A 22,668-nucleotide genomic window follows, 5' to 3' on the forward strand; every position below is an offset into this window, starting at 1 on the left:
TGGCTACCTGCAGCTCTCCCAGCCCCCATGCCTGGCGCGCAGCCTGGAATGGGCCCTTCCCAATTAAAAACGATTCTCCGGTGCCGCTGTCGCCTGGACTTTTTTGCTGAGCTCCCAGAGGGACGGCCCCGCTTGGAAATACTAATTAAACCACAAAGAAGGTGGGGAGGAGGGGAGTGGTTCTTCCCTGCACCAGCCCTCTCTCCTGGGGGCCGGGGGGGCGGGGAACATGGGCGTTGAAGCCACCTGGTCATCATCGGGTCCTGTCTGTCCTCTATCCCCAGAGGTGTGGAAAGGGAGCAGCCTCAGTCCACAGGTGACAGCCGCCGGGCAGGCCCTGATCCAGGGTCGCAGTGGGGATCCCTGGGAGCCCTGGACTGGGACCCCCGGGGCCTGATGTTGCCTCTGCTTCTTTTCACGCCTTCCCTGGCTGAGAGGACAAACTTGCCCGGGGTCCTCATCTTGCTGGACCTCCTCTGCCCCCGAAGCCTCTCTTAGTTTCACTCATCCTTCATGTGAGGTTTGGAGACGGCGGGGCAGGGCGTGGCATGGAGGGTGGACCCAGGCCAGAGGGGCCTCCATACCTCACAGGGCTTGCAGGCGGCCCTGGTCCTGGTTTGAGGGAGGATGAGGGAGTTGTTACCACCTCGCTGCCTCCAGAGGCCACCCCTCAGGGTCAGCCTTGACCACAGGGGCCCTGAATCACGTGACTCAAACAGCTGAGGCTCCTTGCGCCCCACTAATGCGGCCTGGCTGTTGGTGCCCACGCCCGCAGCTCACAGGAGGCCGCTTCCCTGCCCCAGCCTGGACCAGGAGCCTCTACCGGCCGGGACCCTGCACCCAGCCACTGCCTTGACCCGGACTGGAGCTCCTGGCCTAGGCCCAGGACTCCTCAAGGGGGTTCCAGCGCCTTCCCTGGTGACGCCTCCACTCTGAGCTGGTCCCTCCTCAGAGGGTCCTGACCGCCTTGGGAACATTGAGCAAGCCCAGGGCAGAGCAGGGGCGCGACAGCCCTGCTGCAGCAGTTTCCCACCTCGGCGCTTAATGGAACACGGTGCCACCAGGGAAGGCGCGGGGCTGGGAGCTGGATTAGCAGGTGATGTACGGCTCCCCGCTCACTCGGGCACAGAGGCTCAGCGGGGAATTTAATCCTCTCAGGGAGCGGGGAGGCGGAGACAGGGCTCCCCTCCCACGCTGCCCAAAGCCTTGGCCACGAGTCGTGAGGGGCCTCCGAGCCCGCAGATGCAGGTGGGAGGCGCCAGGCCGGAGGCTTTTCGGCCCCTTCTAGGGGTCACCGCGCTCTCCCAGGTAGTGGGAGCTGCCAGAGGAGAAATGAAATGAAAAAGCCTGTTTTAAAGCTAACAGGGCATGTCCTGCCTGTCTGACTGTGGAACCCTTGCTCTAATCACCGGAGAATGACGGATTTGCCTCCTCCCCTTCTTCCCCCCTCCCCCTCTGCCCCTCCTCCGCCTTCTTTCTTTCATCGTTGCAGCTGCGGCTGCAGCCGCTGCTCAGAAATCAAAAGCTGCCCGCAGATGCGCCCTGATGGGTCTGTCTGTGAAGACAGCAGTGGGACCCTGGCTGCTGCTCTCGGGGTGCCTTTGGGGGTAGCCGCCGAGCCTACCGGGCCTTGCCTGGGTGGGGGGCAGCCCTGTGCCTCACTCCAGGCCCCGCTGACCTAGTTCCCAGGTGTCTGTGCCAGGCTTGGCCGGGTGCCAGCCAGACGGAAGCCACAGACGTTTGGGTCTGGCTCACCGGGCGGGCCCCTGCCCCACCTGCTGGCTGCCCCCCAGCCTCCCGGACTCCCTGTTTGTCCTCAACCAGGCCAGGAAGGTGCCATCTGGCCTGCGAGCAGGGCTTTGTCCTCGGCTGAGGGGAAAGGGGTTCAAGGGCCGTGTCTGGGCCGAGGACAGGCCCCTCCTTGTGGCGGGGCGGCTGGGGCCCTGTGCTCTGCCATTTGACCCGGCCCGTGACGCGGGCAGCATGCGGAGGAGGGCGGCAGGCCTCGGCTGTCGGCAGCTTCTCCCTGGGTGCCATCCTCGGGTCGGGTCTGTCCTCCAGCCCTCTTCTGACTCTGGCCACCCAGGGCTGGGTGATGATTGAGCTCCTTGGCTATCGTCTCCCTCCTGTCCTGGAGGCCTCACCACCAGCCTGGGAGGGGGAGTCCAGGTCCCCCGGGTGCCTGAGCAAATGACGTCCCTTTCTGGGAGTTCAAAGGCCCATTAGCTTTGGGCCTGGTGTTCACTGGGGTGTGCTACCTGGATGCTGGGGGGCCAGGGGCCACTCAGTCTAGTTCAGTCCATCCCAAGCCCTGGGGACAGAGCTGCTGCTTTGTGCTCCATTCCTCAGATGTTTGGCCCTGTGCCAGGTAGGGTAGGGGCGCGAGGCAGGATCTAGAAGCCAAGCCTGGAAATGGCCTCACAGGGCTGGGGTAGACGGGCAAGCTTGGCGATGCACCTGCCATGTCCAGGCCCCCACCCTGCTGGTACATCCACTGCATGCCCATGCATAGCTGTGCCATCAACTCCGCTGCCCTGAGTCCCCCGCATGCCTGTGCACAGCTGCGCCATCAGCTCCACTGACCTCTGAGCAGGTGCTGTGACGGGCACATGCCATTGATGTGTGCACGAGGCACGACAGGATGGCCCAAGGTCAGGTTGGCCCTTCGGCCACTCCCCCACTACCCCGGTTGCTGACACAGGCTGGAGACCCCAAGACCAGGCGCTGGCCCTCAATAGGAAGTTCCTGGCCCCACGCAGGGCGCCAGTGCCCATGTGTACCTCCCACCCTCGAGACTAGCACCCTGGAAGGGCAGGTCAGAGGTCGTGAACCCGGGAGGACCCTGCAGAGAAGGGGGGCTGGGGCTCAGCCCGCGGGAAGGGAGCAGATGCTGCCTCTCATTGAAGATTCCAGGCGGCGGTGGCAGCAGCTCCTCCAATTAATCCTCGCTGACTGTCTCCTGGAGGGTGGAGAGTGGGGGAGGCGCCAGCCGGGGCTGCCTGCACTGCCTCTGCGCGGGTGCCATGTGCTGCTGCCGGGCCACCGTCTGCCACCGTGAAGATGGATGGGCCCAGGAAGAGGGGCTGGGGGATCAGGGACACAGGCACGGCCCCTGGGAGACAGACGCCTCTCCGCAGTGGGGCAGGTCTCAGAGCCCCTGGGCCATCATTCCTGCTGATTTTGTGGGGAGACGGCCACAGCCTCCTTGTTTTTGGGGTGTTTGGCATTTCGTGGCTCAGGGAGGCAGAGCGGGGCTGGTGCTCTTCAGGAGCACGGCCTGCCGATCAGCAGTCGTTACCGGACACGGCCACATAGAACGTGAGGAAGGGCCGGCTTCCCGTGACTCTGCGTCCCTGGGAAGCTCGGAGGGGCCAGCGGGGTCATGGCCCTCAGATACCCCCAGGTCAGGGTAGGCCTGGGCAGTGCTGTCCCCACATGGGGGAGATGCTGGGGCTGAGAGTGGCTGCCCCAGTGACAGAGTGACACCTGGGTTGGCAGCCATCCAGAGTCTAGAGCACAGCCCCCATCTGGGCGGCCCTGAGCCCTGCTCTGCCTCCCGCTCAGTCACACGAATAACAGGAACAAGCAAGACCTTTTCACGCTCTGGTTTCTCCGGGCTGGACCCCGCATGGATGGGTGCACAGGGTGGCCTCTGTGTGGCTGGGGGTGGCACGGCCTATCCTTGGACTTGGCAGGGACCTCAGCCAGAGAGGTGGACCTTGGGCCACTGCCTCCTCCTGCTTTGTGCCTAGAGCAGACCCCTCATTTGAGTCCTCTGGGTCACCTTCCCAGCTACACCCAGGTCCACTGTCTGTCCAGGAGCCTGGGACAGGCGAGCTGTCGCCTTCCCTGCCCCACCGTGTGTGTGAAGGCCAGTACCCCAGCTGGCCAGTCAGGGCCCAGCTGCTGCCTGTTCTGGTGGACGCGAGGGCCAGGGCTAGGGCCACCGCAGGAGTTGGTTGGGGGCAGACCAGCACCTTCAGCCCGGGGGCAGTGCCAGCTTCCTATGGCCTCTGCCCTCCACGTGGGCACCGGGACCAGGACATCTGAGGTCAGATGGGCAGCTGTTGGCGCTGTTGACGTCTTGGCTACATTGTGGCACTCGCATCATGGCGTGCTGGGTGCCAACAGTGTCTGCTTGCCCTGGTGTGTGTCTGGTGTGACCTTTGGATGTCCACACCAGCGACGGTGGAGGCAGGAACCCCTGCCGCCCTGCATCCTTCACCTGTGCACATTGTGGTTCTGGGTGGCGGGGGTGGTTCTAGTTCTTCTGTTGAACTGAGGAGGCCCAGGGAGGGAGACCGACCCCGAGACGGCTTCACCCCAGACCTGTTGGAGCCACATCCCCTTCCTTACGGTTCTGCTTCCCACGCCACATGCACCATGTTTTGTGTAGAAAGCCTTAGGGAAAGGATGTTTCTAGAACATGAACTAAATCTAGAGCCTTCCCATGAGTCAGGAGACCTGGCTCTGTCCTGTGGGCAGTGGCCTATACCAGGCTCCTGCCCTGACCGGATTCTCTCCTCCCGCAGGACGCCGGCTCCAGGAGCAGCAGTGGAGGTCGGGAACGCCTCATTGTGGAGCCCCCGCTCCCCCAGGAGAAGGCAGGGGGCCCAGCCATCCCCTCGCACCTGCTTAGCACCCCCTACCCCTTCGGCCTCTCCCCCAGCTCGGTTGTGCAGGATTCCCGCTTCCCACCACTCAAGTAAGTTGGCCGGCGGGGCCTTCGGTGAGGCGGCCAGGTGGGGACACAGCGCTGAGGTCTGCATCACCAGGCAGCCTGCGGCCTCCACAGATGAGGCTGTGTCCGCCAGATGGTCGTCGGCCGCTTAGCTCTGGGGACTGCAGCCCTGTCTGTGCCCCTCCACACTGAGGTGGCGGTGGCAGCTCGCTCCCCCACTGCTTAAGCCCCGTCCTCGTTCTGGGTGCCAGGAGTCTGGGTGCCGACTGAGTGCCAGGGGCAATGCAGGGAGGTTAGCCATCCCCCCACGCGGGAGCAGGTCTCCACTCACCTGTTCTTCCCACTGTCCCTGCCTGCAGCCTCCAGCGGCCTGTGCACCACGTGGTGCCCCCCAGCACCGTGACCGAGGACTACCTGAGAAGCTTCCGGCCCTACCACACCACTGACGACCTCCGCATGTCCTCGCTGCCTCCCCTCGGCCTGGACCCGGCCACTGCTGCAGCCTACTACCACCCCAGCTACCTGGCCCCACACCCCTTCCCCCACCCGGCCTTCAGGTAAGGCATCCCCCGCACGCCGTCTCACGTGGGTGCTCGTCTGTTCCTGGCAAGACGGAACCTGGCGGGGAAGGGGTTTCTTACAACCTGGGGCCAGGCTCCCAGGGGAGTGTCTAGAGTAGCCCCTGAAATTGTCCCCAGCTTTGAGCCCAAATTCAGCCCTGATGGCCTATTAGGGGCCCCTCCTTGTAGACAGTCCCCCTTGGTGACTGTGCTGTCATCCCTGGCTCTTCCCCTTCTCATTGCGGGTCCACTGACAGCGAGTCACTGTTAAGAGAGCAGGGCTTTACCCGTGGGAGGGGCGATGCTTTGCCATGTAGCAGGAGAGCCCAGTGGCCCTGTGGCATAGCCTGGGTCCCTGGAGAAGCGCTGCACATCCTAGTCAGAGGGGCCTGGAGTCATGACATAGACCGCCCCACATCAGGGCAGCCCAGCCTGCTGGCCAGCCTTGGAAGGGCCTGGGCACTTGACCGCTCTGTGCTGAGCCAGAGGAGGTGGCAAGCAGTGCCTTGGAACCCCAAGCTGTCGGCACCTAGCAGCCTCCGGCATTAAGGGACTTTGGGGTTAGCAGCAGGCATGGTCTTCACCCCCAGCCATTTTGCCGCATTCCCCACGCTCAGGCAGGTGTGTGTACCTGGCTGAGGCACACCTGTCCACAGGGCTGGTTCTTCCCCTTGGTTTGTTTGCTGCTCATGGCCCTGTCTTCTCCGCACAGGATGGATGACTCCTACTGCCTGTCCGCCCTGAGGTCCCCGTTCTACCCCATCCCCACCCCCGGCTCTCTGCCCCCGCTGCACCCATCAGCGATGCACCTCCACCTCTCCGGGGTCCGCTACCCCCCCGAGCTCTCCCACTCATCCCTGGCAGCGCTGCACTCGGAGCGCATGTCCGGCCTCAGTGCTGAGAGGTAAGTGTGCCTCGGGCCGAGGAGCCCCTCTGCCCTCCCTGTCCCTTGATGGCAGCTGGGCAGAAAGCCTGGGCTGGAACCTGACTGGACTCCTTGGCCATGCCTGTCCTCACAGTTTGTCCACCTGCCAAATGGAACAATGATCGTTCAGGCTCTGTGCTCTGAAATAGCACCTGTCTCGGTAGCCGTGGTCTCCTGCAGTAAACCTGCAGGCCGAGGAGCTCTCGGGGGTGCTTGGGGGTTTTGTAAGCTGCTTTGATTGTATGGACCTTAAGTTCTTCCTGCACCAGTGAAACCCTGCTCACCTCCCGTCGCTATTCGGATTAGTGCCCTGGTTCCTTCCTGGTTATGCTTTTAAAGGACCTGTCCCAGGTCCCTCTCTTGTTCCTGGTGCAGCAGAGCCCCCAACTCTTTCCATGTGCTGCAGGCTGCAGATGGACGAGGAGCTAAGGCGGGAGAGGGAGCGTGAGCGTGAGCGTGAGGCTGACCGCGAGCGGGAGAAGGAACGTGAGCGCGAACGCGAGAAGGAGCGCGAGCAAGAGAAGGAGCGTGAGCGTGAGAAGGAGCGTGAGCTGGAGCGCCAGCGGGAGCAGCGGGCCCGGGAGAAGGAGCTGTTGGCCGCCAAGGCCCTGGAGCCCGCCTTCCTGCCTGTGGCCGAGCTGCATGGGCTGCGTGGCCATACCACTGAGGAGCGGGGCAAGCCCTCGGAGCAGCTGACCCCAACCCGAGCAGGTGCCTGGGCGTGGGTGGGTTGTGCTGGGCAAGGTCTCAGCCACCTGCAGGGAGGAGCCCTGAATCACAGCACCTGCCGGTTGCCGTGGTATAAATGTTGCCCAACTGCATTCACCCTGCGTGGCATGGCTGATGTGGAGTAGGGAGCAGAGGCATGTTGGCATGCAATATAGACACAGTGGATGTAGGTGACCCCCAGGAGGACAGTTGTGAAATGTAGCCAGGGCATCAGGAAGGGATAAGTTTTGAGTGCTTTGTTGAGTTTAACATAATTTATTTCGTTGTAAGTTTACGAAACAATTATTTAGTAATAACAACCGGCTTTTACATGTTTCCCGGAAATTTAATAGTCTGTTCTTTTTTTTTTTTTTTTTTTTTTTTTTTGAGACAGAGTCTCGCTCTGTCGCCCAGGCTGGAGTGCAGTGGCGCAATCTCGGCTCACTGCAAGCTCCGCCTCCCAGGTTCACGCCATTCTCCTGCCTCAGCCTCCTGAGTAGCTGGGACTACAGGCGCCCGCCACCGCGCCGGGCTAATTTTTTTTTTTTGCATTTTTTTAGTAGAAACGGGGTTTCACCGTGGTCTCGATCTCCTGACCTTGTGATCCGCCCGCCTCGGCCTCCCAAAGTGCTGGGATTACAGGCGTGAGCCACCGCGCCCGGCCAATAGTCTGTTCTTTGAGCCAGTGTGAGCTGGCTCTGGCACCGCACTGGCTGGGCAAGAGTTGTGCCAGCACGGAGCGTTTCCTTCCAGGGACAAGACATTGCTTCTCGAAAGCTCCCATAGGGCCCCTTTTGAATATCTTGTTTCTGGCTGCGGGAAGAACCCTTTGGAAGGGCTCTGGTTTCTCTGCGCAGTTGGGCGAGAGAAGATGGGAAGGGAGCATGCTGGCCCACGTGACTGAGACCCTGCTCGACTGCGTTTCCCCCCACAGAGAAGCTGAAGGATGCCGGCCTGCAGGCGCCCAAGCCTGTGCAACACCCCTTGCATCCGGTGCCCACCCCACACCACACGGTGCCCAGCCTCATCTCCAACCACGGCATCTTCTCTCTGCCGAGCAGCAGTGCTGCCACAGCCCTGCTGATCCAGCGCACCAACGAGGAGGAGAAGTGGCTGGCGCGGCAGCGGCGGCTGCGGCAGGAGAAGGAGGACCGGCAGTCTCAGGTGTCCGAGTTCCGGCAGCAAGTGCTGGAACAGCACCTGGACATGGGCCGACCCCCAGTGCCGGTGGAGGCGGAGCACAGGCCAGAGAGCACCACCAGGTGAGTGAGCCCCAGGAAGGAAGGAGGGCTGAGCCTTCACGTTCCGATTTGTTCAGCGAGTATTGAGCCCCTCCTGTTTGCCCGACATCCTGCCCCAGCATTTCTGCCTGCCTCTTTCATTTCTGTTCTTTCATCTTCGCGTTATAATGCCTGTCTTGCCTATGGGGAAGCTGAGACTGAGGAAGAAAATGGGTTGCTCAAAGGAATCCCCACCAGTAAGTGAAGAGACCAGTCAAGTCCATGGTGAGAGCCAGGGCCCTGCCCACGCAGCCTGGCCCAGTTCCCAGGAGGCCATTCACAGCAGATGAAGACTGCAGGGTGGAAGCTTTAGTTACTAGTAATACCTGTTCTCTCCATCTTCCTCTGCTTTTGAGCCTGGCCTTTTTTTTTTATTATTATTAACAAGAAGGAGACAGCTTTTGATTTTAAGGGAAAAAATGAGTTTTATTGCTTTTGTAGTAATAGTAAAACACATGCCCATTTTCTAGCCCTTTATAAAGCATTTCCCAGGAACCTGTGTGGTGGTCCTTGGGACCCTGGCTGCAGACAGGTCTTTTGAGCTGGGACCCAGTGCCCCCAGGCCTCCCTGCTCCTGCCTGCCCTGGGATACCTGCCTTGGGGCTGTGCTGGTCCCAGGCCCCCACCTCATATCCTCCCAGGGCTCACTCTGAAGGGCTGAGCTGAGACCCTCAGCCAGAGTTGGTGGGGATGACCTGCCAGGCTTCCATAGTTCTGCTCCAGGCCCAGCTCAAGGACCTAGGGACACTGCTTCTGTTCCCTGAGCATCACTTTCCTCAACTGTCCATAAAAGAGGGTGGATAGGATGATTTCTGAGCATCTTTCCGGCTCTCAAGGCTGTGGTGCTGTCCTGGGAGAAGAAAGCCTTGGGCTCTGGGACGAAAGCGCGTTGCGGTTTAAAATCTGTCCTCCCTTCTGCGTGCCCCCGTTATCCAGTGGGGCAGCGAGGGAATGTACCCACACTGATCAGGGCTGACTGGGAGTGACTGTCACCAGGCCACAGCGGAGTCTCTCCGTGGCTCACGCTGCCCGGCACGGCAGAAGTGAGGTCCCTTCTGCCTCTCCCAGTCCCCGAGGCCTCTCAGACTCAGCCTTGCCTGCTACCCAGAGGACTGAGGGCAGCCAGCTCCCACCTGGCATGGCCTGACAACATCAGGGTGCCCTGCCTCCCGTCAGGCATCTTCTTCCTCAGGGCTCCCCAGGGCCCCGCACAGGTGTTGTGACTTTGCCCACCCATGGACTGCTTCCAGCCAGTATAGCTGCCCCATTAGGACCGGGGGCATGATGGGAAGCAGGGTCTGGCCCGGGCCGGGTCTCCCCTGGCTGCGGTGGTTCCCCGTGGCCGGCTGCACACGCGGCTTTACCGCATTGGGAACTTGGGGGCCTGACAGGACCTTCATGCTCCACGCTAGAAAACTGTTCAGTGCTGTGGCGGCACATGACACGTTGATTTCCTGCAGGGTTTACTCCTTTGCTGTTTACTTGAGACACAGCTTCTTCCTGTGGTTCCCGGTTGTATTCCGCTAAGAGGGACAGCAGCATCGGATTCGTCCCCTGGCCTGGAGTCTGGAATAACTAGGGAGAGCCTTGGTGGCTGTGTTTAAACAGGGCCCCCTGGGCAAGCTAGAGATCCCTGAGCCTGGCCACGTGCCTGCCGTGGCCTCTGCCTCTTCCTTCCCCTCAAGCCTTGCCCAGGGTCACTGTGCAGTCTTGGTCCAGACAGCCCGTGAGTATATCTCCCTTTAAAAAACAGAAAGATAGCCAGGCACAGTGACACATGCCTGTAGTCCCAGCTACTCTGGAGGCCGAGGTCCATGATCGCTTGAGCCTGGGAGCTCTGGGCTGTAGTGTACTATACCCACTGGGTGTCCAAGCTAAATCCAGCACCAATACAGTGACCTCCTGGGAGCGGGGGAACCACCAGGTTGCCTAAGGAGGGGTGAATCAGGCCAGGTCGGAAGTGGAGCATGTCACAACTCCCGTGTTGATCAGTAGTGGGATTGCTCCTGTAAACAGCCACTGCACTCCAGCCTGGGTAACACAGCGAGACCCATCTCTTAAAAATAAACTTTGGAAAGACAATATTAAAAATAGGCCTTTGAGTAGATTAAATCTTGTTCTAATTGCACTGAGGAAACAAGTCATTTAGTGCAACTAAGGGGCAGCTGCTTGTTTAATGGAAGGGTTCTGATGTTAGAAATCCCTTCTTTCCCTCCCTGCCTCAGCAGGCCTTAGCCTGGGTCCTTGAAGACACTTGGTGGCCTCTGCCACGGGACACTTCGGGTTGCTGCAGTTCTGACAGGGGCCACTGGGGGGCAGTCTCGGCACAGGCCCCGATACTGACTGGAAGGATCTCCATTTCACAGTGGGTTTGACTCTGGCTGGGCAGGCACTGGAAGGTTGTCTCGTGGCTGCCTGCAGGGACAGTGGGGAGGAAGGAGTACTCACCCTGTGAAGGTGGCCAGCCTGCCCTGTGTCCCTACAAGGCACAGCGGGAGGAGGGTACTGGTGGCAGGGCCACAGCCCAGCATATGTGGGTTTCCCCATGGAAAGTGAGGATGAGCGCTTGCCCTTAGGGGAATTCAGGCAAGCAGTTGGGAAACTCGACCAAAACTGGGTCTGTCCCAGGCCTGAGGGGGTCTCGGCCTTCCCTAGCAGCTTAGGCTGAGAGCCTCCCTGTCCTCTTGGAACAGCCTGCACACGCCTGCCGCAGGTGTTGGAGGGCTGGGCGTGCTAGCTCACTCCTGTAATCCCAGCACTTTGGGAGGCCCAGGCAGTTGGATCACTTGAGGTTACGAATTCAACACCAGCCTGGCCAACATGATGAAACCCCATGTACTAAAAATAAAAAAAATTAGACGGGCGTGGTGGCGCACACCTATAATCCCAGCTACTTGGGAGGCTGAAGCTGGAGAACTGCTTGAACCTGGGAGGCAGAGGTTGCAGTGAGCTGAGATTGCCCCACTGCACTCCTGCCTGGGTGACAGAGTGAGTCTTTTTTTTTCTTTTTTTTTTTCTTTTTTGAGACAGAGTCTTGCTCTGTCGCTGAGGCTGGAGGGAAATGGCACGGTCTCAGCTCACTGCAACCTCCACCTCCCGGGTTCAAGTGATTCTCCTGCCTCAGCCTCCAGAGTAGCTGCGATTACAGGTGCCCGCCATCATGCCTGGCTAATTTTTGTATTTTTAGTAGAGATGGGGTTTCACCATGTTGGCCAGGCTGGTCTCGAACTGCTGACCTCGTGATCCACCCACATTGGCCTCCCAAAGTGCTGGGATTACAGCATGAGCCACTGCACCCGGCCAAGTCTTTATATCTTAAAAAAAAAAAAAAAAAGAAATGAAGAACAGAAACCATGGTCCTGGGGTGGAGTATGTGCCCCTCCCTGCAGCCCCGCTGGCACTGGCTCTCTAAGGGGCTGTGCCATCTGGGTCATCTTAGGAGCGGCAGGCAGCCGGGGAAGCCTGGGGGTGGCTGAAGGGTCTTTTCTCCCTGACTGACGGGCTGGTTTCACTCCCTAGGCCAGGACCAAACCGTCACGAGCCAGGTGGCCGCGACCCTCCGCAGCACTTTGGGGGGCCACCACCTCTGATTTCACCCAAGCCCCAGCTCCATGCTGCACCCACGGCCCTCTGGAACCCCGTGTCCCTGATGGACAACACCTTGGAGACGCGGCGGGCCGAGAGCCACTCTGTGCACAGCCATCCAGCTGCATTTGAGCCCAGCCGCCAGGCAGCCGTGCCGCTGGTGAAGGTGGAGCGGGTCTTCTGCCCGGAGAAAGCAGAGGAGGGGCCACGGAAGCGAGAGCCTGCCCCCCTGGACAAGTACCAACCACCTCCACCGCCACCACGAGAGGGAGGGAGCCTGGAGCACCAGCCCTTCCCGCCCGGGCCTGGGCCCTTCCTGGCTGAGCTCGAGAAGTCCACCCAGACCATCCTGGGCCAGCAGCGGGCCTCCCTCCCACAGGCAGCCACCTTCGGGGAGCTCAGCGGACCCCTGAAGCCTGGCTCGCCCTACCGGCCCCCAGCACCACGGGCCCCCGACCCCGCCTACATCTACGATGAGTTCCTGCAGCAGCGCCGGAGGCTGGTCAGCAAGCTGGACCTGGAGGAGCGCAGGCGGCGGGAGGCCCAGGAGAAAGGTCTGCCTCCCCACAGACCCCGACCTGCTCAGGGAGAGCTGCACAGTGGGGACGGGGAACCTGCATGCCAGCCCCCTGCCCCTCCGTCCACTCCTGCTTTCTGCCTGGGGTAGTCCCAGGCCCCAGGTGGCAACTGCACTGGCTTCTGTGTAGCAACATGACACCCTTGTAGGGGAGGCAGACCCTAATCCCCGTGCCTGTCCTGCCTCGATGCAAATTGTCCCGGAAAGCCAAATCAAAGCCCACCTGTAAAGACAGTTCCACAGACAAGCACGATGAATAAGTGATGAGCCGGAGGCTAATACGATAGTTTTAAATATTAATAGTGCAGCATAACAGGAGAGCCAGCCCTGGCCCAGCGGGGGCTCCACATATGGGGCTGCTGTCACCAGCTGCAGCAGGTGGGCCAAGGGGTGAGGAGGCGGCAGCTGGCACTGCCCTGGGTCAGCATAGGAGGTCAGGCACTTCATTCCTGTTTCTGCTTGGGGCGGGGAGTCCTCAGCCAGCAGCTCCCTGAGTTCTCCAGAGAGCCAGGAAGAGCAACCGAGCAGGCCTGGGTGTGAGGAGGGGAGCAGGGGCTCCTGCCCAGTTTCATTTCTGACGCTGAACATTCGGGTCCCGTCCAGTGCTGAGCTCAGCCTTCTCTTCACTAGAAGCTGGGGCACAGGCAGTCTTCCTGGTTGTTGGTCTAGGCTGGATGGAGGGCCCAGCCGAGTTTCTCTCCCCTGCTCACTTTGTAAAGGAGGAGGGAAATACCCGAGTGCCCCGGGCAAGGGGCTCTGCTATTGTTCTCTGTGCCTTTGAGAGCTCAGGCCTGTGTGTGCCTGTCCCCTCCCAGGGGATGGACTCAGATGGCCACAGCACGGGGGAGTGCGTGCGCACAGGCAGTCCTGTGTTGCTGTGGACACAGCCCCAGGCCTGTATGATGAGTGGTTCCCTGCCGGGGGAGGAGGGAGGTCTTGTCGGCCCAGGGGACCACCCAGCCACTTGGAGGCCCCTGGGAGCCATGGATCCCAGGGAAGCCTCGTGCCTGCGGTCCTGCAAAGCCCCAGGACTGGGTTAATGTTGGTTTCCACCTCGGTTGAAAGGAACTGGCCTTCAGGGTGCTCAGGTGCCAGCAGGCCTGGACTGATAGGTAGTCTGCACACATGAGCCCCTGCGGGCATGTCCACTGGACAGATGAAGGCTCTTTGTCCGGTTCAATACAACCATTTCTCCATCAGGGTACTACTACGACCTCGATGATTCTTACGATGAGAGCGATGAGGAGGAGGTCAGGGCCCACCTCCGCTGCGTGGCCGAGCAGCCGCCCCTCAAATTGGACACGTCCTCCGAGGTACTGGGCTCTCCTCCCCATGGACATGCTCTGGGCTGGGCTCTCGGTCCTAGCGTCCACACCCCGCAGTCCACCCCACTGTTGCTAGGTTCCTCCAGAAGTCCTGGCGGGTTCGCCCTAGCAAGCTCCTCTGCCACCGGGCACAGCCAGCCCTGGCACACACTTCGAGGACCCCAGGAGGGGACCCCGGGACAGTGAAAGCATACCACTGCCAGTGGCTTCAAACTCATTTGTTTTCTTTCCCAATCTAGAAGCTAGAGTTTTTGCAACTTTTTGGCTTGACCACCCAACAGCAGAAGGAGGAACTGGTGGCCCAGAAGCGCAGGAAGCGGCGGCGGATGTTGAGAGAGAGAAGCCCGTCGCCCCCAACGATTCAGAGCAAGCGGCAGACGCCTTCGCCGAGACTGGCGCTGTCCACCCGCTACAGCCCTGACGAGATGAACAACAGTCCCAACTTCGAAGAAAAGAAGAAGTTCCTGACCATCTTCAACCTGACCCACATCAGCGCCGAGAAGAGGAAAGGTAGGGCCTCGCCTGGGTAGGAAGGTGGGGGCTCACTGGGGTGGAAGTGGGTTTCTGAAGCAGCGGGTGGGGCCAGTGGACTCCAGGCAGGATCTGGGATCACTCAGCCTGAGGCCGCCCCTTTACTCCTCCCGGCTCCCGGGAACAGCCTCTCTGTTCTTACACACCCTCCACAGCAGCCTTACCTGGCAGGCTTTGCTCTGAGAGCCCCACCATCTTGAGCTGAGGACTACCCTTGTTACTCATCTATCTCCCAGCGCCCGAGAAGGCGCTCTTTGAGCCGAGTGCTCCAGTGACCGCACCAGGCATGAGGCGAGGTACCAAGTGTTCCAGGTTCGTTTGCTGCAGACTTCTCCTCTTGCTGGACTGCTTAGGTGGTCTGCTGGGTGTTGTGTCCTGGTGGCCGGAGGCCTGGGAAAGGGCTGCCAAGCAGGACAGCACACACTGAGCCAATGGCTTGCCTTGAAAGATGCTTCCAGTCCAGTCTGGCCACATAGGGCCATGTTGGGACAGACCCTCTAGGCTAGAATCCATACAGAAGAAGAAACAATGCAGCCGCAACACCTGCTCAGAGTTTTGGCTTCCTTGGCCTGCAATGCAGGCTGGCTTGGTGCCCAGATGTTGATGTTCCTGGGCCTGACCTTATGCATGCCTCCAAGTCCTCATGGACCTCTGGCCTCCTCTCTGGGAGAAAGTTGAAGAAAAGCAGTTACTTCTTAGACCTTGAGCAGCTTCAGGGTGTTGATCAGGGTGTAGCCATTTACTCTCTGCTTTTAACCAGTCAGTAGTTTTCCCTTTCTCTTAACGGGCTAGTGATGTGTTGAATGCCAGCCCAGTTCCCTAGATACAAAGCATCTTTTTACCTGGCTGAATTTTTGGAGGAAAAAAATTAAGGGCGATGCAGCCCTTGAGTTTCACAGTCAAGAAGGGTTGGGTGACATCAGGAATCTGCTGCGTGGAACATCATGGGGTCATCTTTCCTTTTCAGGAAGTGGCAGTAATGGTAGGAGTGGGTGAGAAGGCACTCTGCCTCAGAGGCCAGGCCTGGGCCTTTGGGGCATTTGTTTGTGTTGGGGCCACCTTTTCTGACTTGAAATAAGAATACATCGTCACACGTTACCTCCGAGGTCTGTGGGCACAGTGATTCACAGAGGGGTAACCACTGCGCAGACAGCTGTCTCTGGAGCACAGCTAGGACATTGTGTAGTGATGCCAAGAGCAATCTGGGCTCGCTGTAAGATGGTTGCTTCCTTAAAACTGGGCCTGCCCCATCGCACCTGCTTTTGGTTTTTCCGGCTTTAGTGCATTACCTGCCCATCAAGGCTAGAATCCTGCTGTCCTCTCCAAAAAATGACGCAACTGGCTCGTTAATCTCAGGCTGCTTTTCTCATAGACAAAGAGAGACTTGTTGAAATGCTCCGTGCCATGAAGCAGAAGGCACTGTCAGCAGCAGTGGCCGACTCCTTGACAAACTCTCCGAGGGACAGTCCTGCCGTCTCCCTGAGTGGTAAGGGAAGGATAGCCCCACCTGCCACCACCCAGGACCATCCCATGGGCTGCCCAGGCTCAGGCATCCACTTGAGGTCCTCATCACTGTGAATGTGGCCTCCTGCAGACTGTCTTCTTCCATTCTTCTTGTACAAGCGTACCATTCTTGCACAGTTGTGGCAGTCATTGGGACGGAGCGTCAGTTCGAAGACGGGCTTTGAGTTGAGGGGAGGGTCTGGTTTCCGTGGAGCTCTATGTGGTGATCACTGTGGTCATAATAACCGTTGTCCTTCAGTTATGGCACAGAGGCTCACATGAAGGCCAATCCAGTGGTACCATCCCAGGAGGGAGGGCGTGCTCCAGCCTTAGTGCCCGCAGCCTGGTCCTGCCACTAGCCTGGCTGCCCTGGCTCTCTTCCTGAATCTTTGTCTTCCTCACTCTGCCCTCTGGGCCCCGCTGGCACCTGCTGCCACACCTTTCCTCCTCTTACATCTCTGGCTGATCTCTGCCCTGTCAAATGTCACAGGGAATCTTTACAGTTCATCCCAGTTCTCGGCTCCTCACCCACTCTTGTCCGGTTGGACTGAATACCTCCCTACCATCCCCGTGGCTGGGGGACTTCCTTCTTCCTGTGGATCTGTTTCTCTCTTCTTGGGACATCTTTCAAAGGATGGACTTGCCACTAAACACCCCGCCGTCTTCAGAGAAGAGCCATGTGTGTGGCGGTGATTTAAATGTTCCCCGGGTCTTGGTTCTTTGCACTAGGTCTTTAAGTGTAAGCTCTGGAGACCAGGATCTGTGTGCTGGACACTCAGCCTGTTAACTTGCATTTCTTAACATTTTCCTTCACTTTCTTTCTCTAAAAGAACCGGCCACTCAGCAAGCCTCTCTAGATGTGGAGAAGCCGGTGGGGGTTGCTGCTTCCTTGTCTGACATCCCAAAGGCCACGGAGCCTGGGAAGCTGGAACAGGTTCGGCCCCAGGAGCTGTCGAGAGTCCAGGAGCTAGCTCCTGCCAGCGGGGAGAAAGCCAGGCTGAGCGAGGCCCCTGGAGGCAAGAAGAGCCTGAGCATGCTTCACTACATCCGGGGCGCTGCATCCAAGGACATTCCTGTGCCGCTGTCCCACAGCACCAATGGGAAGAGCAAGCCGTGGGAGCCCTTTGTGGCAGAAGAGTTTGCACATCAGTTCCACGAGTCAGTGCTGCAGTCCACCCAGAAGGCCCTGCAGAAGCATAAAGGTAATGAGGCTGCCAGTCCCCGCTCAGCTCTCGGCAATGGTTGAGGCTAGCCAAAGTCCCTGAGCGCCACAGCTGTTCAGCTGTGGGCACAAGTTTTTATAAACTCCAATCACCAGAAGAAAATAATTTTGTTATTATGCCAAAACCATGTTTGTTTGTTTTACTCTAAGCTCTAAAACCTGAACTCGTAGGTGAAAAGCATTTGTAGGCACCAGCGCTGATGCTGTGCTGTGAGCAGGGACTCATCGATAGGTAAGAGGTAAAGCAGTGAACACCAGCAGGCATTGGTTTTTGCAGAGATTAAAAAAGATTCCCCAAAGGCAGGGAAGAGCACTTGAGTGGATTTTTACCAGCATTCATTTGAAAGAATCATGTTTTTCAAGACAGAGATGCAGATGGCCGCCAGTCCTCAAGGTAGAGGTGGTATCTAAAGATGTCACTGCCAGCCCTCTGGATCCATGGGTTCTGTGTCTTTGGATTCAGCCAGCTTCAGATTAGAAATATTTGCGGGTGGGGTGGAATTCCACAAAGTTCCAAAAACAAAACTTGAATTTGCCAAGCAGCAGGTAAAGTGTAGGTATTACAAGTACTCTAGAGGTGTGCATAGATGATGTGCAGATACTACGCCACTTTATATCAGGGACTTGAACATCCCTGGACTTCAGTGTTCACAGGAGGTCTGGAGCCAGTCCTCCATGACAGATACCAAGGGAGACTGTACAGTGCTGTTGAGATGCCTTTCAAAATTTCAGAATACCCTCCCTCCCTGCCCCTTGGGGGTACACCTTGTAGAGGCTTTTCTGTGGCCCTAGGGCATATTTTTTTCTGCCAATTTATTCTGACCTTGTCCTGGCCTTACACTAAACGGTTTCCTCAAGATTTTAGTCACCCTGCTGTACCAGTTTGAGCCAAGTCACTGTACTGACTGGGCTGGTCTCAGGCCCCACCAAGGGCTGCCATCCACACGGGAAGCCAGGTGTGCCCTTGAGGATGTCACCCACTGGGCCATGCCATGAGAGGGGGCACGCTCTCTTGAAACAGGGCACAATGAGGCTGACTCCTGGGAGAGGGCAGAGCCCCATTATGCCTAGGGACCGACACACCCATGCCTTGTGAGAGGACGGGCTGGTGTCTGCTGAGGGCCAACTATAGACCAAGCTCAAAGAGATGGAGGCAGTGCCAGGCGCGGTGGCTCACACCTGTAATTCCAGCACTTTGGGGGGCCAAGGTGGGCGGATCACCTGAGGTCAGGAGTTCTAAACCAGCCTGGGCCAACATGGCGAAATCCCATTTATACTAAAAATGCAAAAATTAGCCAGGCATGATAGTGCATGCGTGTAACCCCAGCCACTCTGGAGGCTGAGGCAGGAGAATTGCTTGAACCTGGGAGGGGAGGTTGCAGTGAGCTGAGATTGGGCCATTTCTCTCTAGCCTGCTACCCAGAGGACCGGGGGCAGCCAAAACAAAAAATGGAGTCTCAGAGATGAATTTCAGCAAAAATGGTCCATGTACCAGAATCAACTAGCGCTCAGGGCTGTGGTGTCTCCTGGCTGTCTCAGACTTTCTCACGCTGGGTCTGTAGCCCAGAGGTCTTGGGCTAGATCCCTCTTTTACCCAGTGTCATACTGGCCCCTGGAGCCCTGCAGTCATGCTGACTCTGCACCAAAGGCAGGGCACAGCTCCCTTCTGAGACAGCACCCTGTGTCCCTTTCCCCAACACACTGACACAAGCCCTGTCCCCTCCACAGGGAGCATGGCTGTGCTGTCTGCAGAGCAGAACCACAAGGTTGACACGTCCGTCCACTACAACATTCCCGAGCTGCAGTCCTCCAGCCGCGCCCCTCCACCCCAGCACAATGGGCAGCAGGAGCCCCCCACTGTGAGGAAGGGCCCCCCAACCCAGGAGATGGACCGGGACTCGGAAGAGGAGGAAGAAGAGGAGGATGAAGATGGAGAAGATGATGAGGAAGCCCCAAGACGCAAGTGGCAAGGGATTGAGGCCATTTTTGAAGCTTACCAGGAACACATAGAAGGTATGGGGGTGCTGAGGAAGAGCAGGGAGGGGGTCAGGAAAGTACCTTTGGAAAGGAATCTGAGTGGTGAGTTCATGCAGACCTCTGCCAGCCTGGGGACTGTTTCTCCATCCTGAGGCACAGTAGATACAAATACTGGAAGGGAAGTTTCTTCCGGCTTCTGGTAGTGGTGATGTCCCATGCTGGAACCTGAGGCCAGTCTTGCTAGGGCAACCAAGTACCACGATGCCAGCTCTGGTGGCACCTGCCATTCTTCATGTGGGCCCCGCTCTCTGAGCTGCATCAGTGCGGATGTCGGCCTCAGTTTCATGTAAGGGTCCTGGGAGATGACCTAGTTGATTTGCTGAGCCCTGGCAGCTAGGCCTGGTCACTGCTCCAGCATGCCTCTAGCCCGGTGACAGCCTCCCCACACTGCAAGGATTGCTCTGTGGCCAATGGGTGCGTCGTGTTTTCAGCTACCTTTACTTTAGCCAAGCACCTTAAAGACGGGCTCCTGGCAAAGACTTAGTTGAAGGCTCGCCACCTCTTAGAATACCCAGGATGTTTTGATCCCACCTGGGAATGCGCACGCCAACCCTCCTGGGAAGCCACAGCACCAGGCGGACTCAGGCCACATCTCCCCTGCCAGGGAGTGGGGCCATGAAGCTGGGCGCTGCAGCATTTGATGCTCCTGTATACTGCACACCACCTCCTGCTTCTGTTCCTCAGTTTCTCTAGGATATTGCAAAGGCCCCTTTGGGGAACAGCAGAGGTACCCAGCCTTCATTTTGCACTCACCATCCTTACTGCATGGGCACTGCTGGGTATGTGCTTTGACAAAAGCTGGGCCAGGCCACAGCCACCTGCAATTGATTTAACATGTCCTAGAGGACTCTTTATTATCACGTGCGACAGTGTTGTAAATATCACCAAATACAAAGACTTGATTATGAATGTCAACCACTTCAAATACTTAGAAAAGTAGTTTTTTCTGGCCGGGCATGATGGCTCACGCCTGTAATCCCAGCACTTTGGGAGGCTGGGGCTGGCAGATCATGAGGTCGAGATTGAGACCATGCTGGCTAACACAGTGAAACCCCATCTCTACTAAAAATACATAAAATTAGCCAGGTGTGGTAGCGGGCGCCTGTAGTCCCAACTGTTCGGGAGGCTGAGGCAGGAGAATGGCGTGAACTTGGGAGGCAGAGCTTGCAGTGAGCCGAGATCGCGCCACTGCACTCCAGCCTGGGTAACAGAGCAAGACTCCGTCTCAAAAAAAAAAAATTTTTTTTTCCTTTTTTCTCCTGGCAGAACTCAGTCTGGAAAAGTATTCTCCAAACTAAAAACAAATGCCCATGTAGCTACAACCAGGGCATCAAATCCTGTATTTCACTTCCTTTCCTCCTCCCATGGAATCTTTGAGTTTATTGCCCACCACTCCCCCTACATGTTACTATTCTTTAAGTGTACTCGTATATATCCAGAAACAATACAGAGTTATTTTTAAACTCTCCTAGATGAAATATTTCCATCTTTTCTGGTTTTGTGGGGTTTTTGGTGTGTGTTCTTTCCATACCCTAAGGCTGTAAGGCTATTCTTCTGTATTTTCTTCTGTGAGTTCGGCTTTTTCCTGTTCCGTGTAGGATTCGTTTGTGTGTACAGAGTAAGGCAGAAATTTTCCTTAACTGCATCTTTCCCACCCAACCAGTTGTCCAGGCAATGTATGGGGCACAGTCTTCCCTGCCTCAACTCCCACACCTGCTGGGCCTGGCTTCGCCCCTGTCAGTCATGACCTGCACTGACCCCCCCTTCTCAGCTACTGCTCAGCTGTTTTTAGCCCGTGGCTTTCACCCAAGGATTTTAGGATCACATTATATTCACTCCCAAAAAGAGTCCTGTTAGATTTTCAGTTGCATTGAATTTACAGACTTGGTTGGCATCCTTGTCCATGAATATGGTACAAAACTATCACATCATTTTTGTACATGAAGTTTTGACTAGATTTAGTTTCAGGTATCACAGATTTTGGGGGTCTTTGGATTTTTTTGTTTTTGAGACGGAGTCTTGCTCTGTCGCCCAGGCTGGAGTGCAGTGGCGCAGTCTCCACTCACTGCAAGCTCCGCTTCCCAGGTTCACGCCATTCTCCTGCCTCAGTCTCCCGTGTAGCTGGGACTACAGGCGCCCACCACCGCTCCCAGCTAATTTTTTTTTTTGTATTTTTAGTAGAGACAGGGTTTCACCATGTTAGCCAGGATGGTCTCGATCTCCTGACCTTCGTGATCCGCCCATCTCGGCCTCCCAAAGTGCTGGGATTACAGGCGTGAGCCACCCCACCCGACTGGATTTTTTTTACGTTGCCTGTGATTATTCCTTAGATCTTAGGAATCACAGATGATCAAACCTGCAAATACAAGGTTTGGTTCTTTTGAATTTGTCTGATTGTCATGTCACTCCAGTGCTGCCAAAGAGAGGCACTGGTGGGGCCCTTGTCTGTGAAACTTTAAAGCATCCCATTAAAGAGTGAAGGTTCCCATTTCCAGAGTTTTTCATCCTTTGATTTTTTTCTTGATGTTGCTCCATCCTTGTTGAATTCGTTAGTACTTTTAGGATTTTTCATGTATGTTCATTAGTATTAGACTCTAGTTTTATTGTACTTTGTTATCCAGATTGTTAGCACTTTCCCTGTTTTTCATTCTCTGAAACACTCTGTATAAAGTAGGGATTTGTCCTTAAATATTTGAAGTCACCCTCCTATTAAAACTAGGCCTGGTATCCTTTGGTAGAGCAGAGGCTTTATTTTATTAATTAAATCTGTGCTTTAAGTTTACTCTGGCCTTTTTCCAGCAGCCTAAACTGAAAGCCTATTTTGTTTTTAAAAGATGCATTTTAAGGCCATCAAATTTCTTCCTAATCTGTATCAAATTGCCTTTAAGTCCTGGATCCTTTGTCTTTATTCCTGTGTATTGGGCTTAATTTAGTGTTTATGTATGTATTGGTACAGTTCAAAGGGCTGGGAACATTGTGGCCCACAGGAGAGGCCTTTGCTGGCTGCACTGGAGAGAGGTTTTGGGCTCTGCTGGGCAGTGTGTGAAGAGGAGAGCATTCGCCAGGCCTTGCCCCTGCACACAGAAGATACATTACCATCTCTTGTCTTTTCAGAGCAAAATCTGGAACGGCAGGTGTTGCAGACACAATGCAGACGACTGGAGGCCCGGCACTACAGCCTCAGCCTGACGGCAGAGCAGCTCTCCCACAGCGTGGCGGTGAGTTGGGAAGGGACAGAAACATTCAAACACGCAACCTTTTGAGTTTGGGTTCAGAAGCACCCATGAAGATAAGTTTCAAAGAGGAAATGTGCTCTTAAGAGGTCACAATTTGGACTGCATGCAATGGCCCACACCTGTAATCCCAGCACTTTGGGAGGCTGAGGCAGGAAGATCATATGAGCCCAGGAGTTCAGGGCTGCAGTGAGCTCCGATCATGCCACTGCACTCCAGCCTGGTTGACAGAGCAAGACCACTGTCTCCTAAAGGGGAAAATTCAGACACTAGTTGATTAGGATTTAGGTAAGGAAGGAGCTATCTTTAACATAGAATATTGATCCTGGAAGGGTACAGATGCTGTTTGCAGAATGAATTATTGCCTGTATCAGTCTCCCCTACTGTGATTTGCTAAGGAGAGCAGCAGGGTTTTATTAGAGAAGGGAAGCTGAAGCAACCGAAACCATCTCACCCGGCTCACAGCCACACTAGCAGGACTGGTCCAGCAGATGTCCTTGT

At 57.0% G+C, this 22,668-nt stretch overlaps 1 protein-coding gene across 37 annotated transcripts in view; it reads left to right on the forward strand.

The window, feature by feature from the left end:
* The window catches only part of GSE1 (Gse1 coiled-coil protein), a 511,516-nt gene that overhangs the window by 484,531 nt on the left and 4,317 nt on the right, over positions 1–22,668 (forward strand). For 21 of the 37 annotated variants that reach the window (XM_005592690.5, XM_005592691.5, XM_065537748.2 and 18 more), the window contains 12 exons: positions 4,533–4,705; positions 5,041–5,238; positions 5,954–6,145; positions 6,573–6,877; positions 7,809–8,136; positions 11,674–12,293; positions 13,517–13,629; positions 13,881–14,151; positions 15,545–15,658; positions 16,506–16,877; positions 18,626–18,910; positions 22,049–22,152. In XM_005592690.5, coding sequence (XP_005592747.3) covers positions 4,533–4,705; positions 5,041–5,238; positions 5,954–6,145; positions 6,573–6,877; positions 7,809–8,136; positions 11,674–12,293; positions 13,517–13,629; positions 13,881–14,151; positions 15,545–15,658; positions 16,506–16,877; positions 18,626–18,910; positions 22,049–22,152 — 3,075 coding nt within the window. The remainder of the gene's footprint in view (positions 1–4,532; positions 4,706–5,040; positions 5,239–5,953; positions 6,146–6,572; positions 6,878–7,808; positions 8,137–11,673; positions 12,294–13,516; positions 13,630–13,880; positions 14,152–15,544; positions 15,659–16,505; positions 16,878–18,625; positions 18,911–22,048; positions 22,153–22,668) is intronic. The other 16 variants (XM_015442743.4, XM_074027709.1, XM_074027701.1 and 13 more) reach the window with 3 other exon arrangements.

The sequence above is a fragment of the Macaca fascicularis genome, chromosome 20 (assembly GCF_037993035.2).
Source record: "Macaca fascicularis isolate 582-1 chromosome 20, T2T-MFA8v1.1".
Classification (NCBI taxonomy): domain Eukaryota; kingdom Metazoa; phylum Chordata; class Mammalia; order Primates; family Cercopithecidae; genus Macaca; species Macaca fascicularis.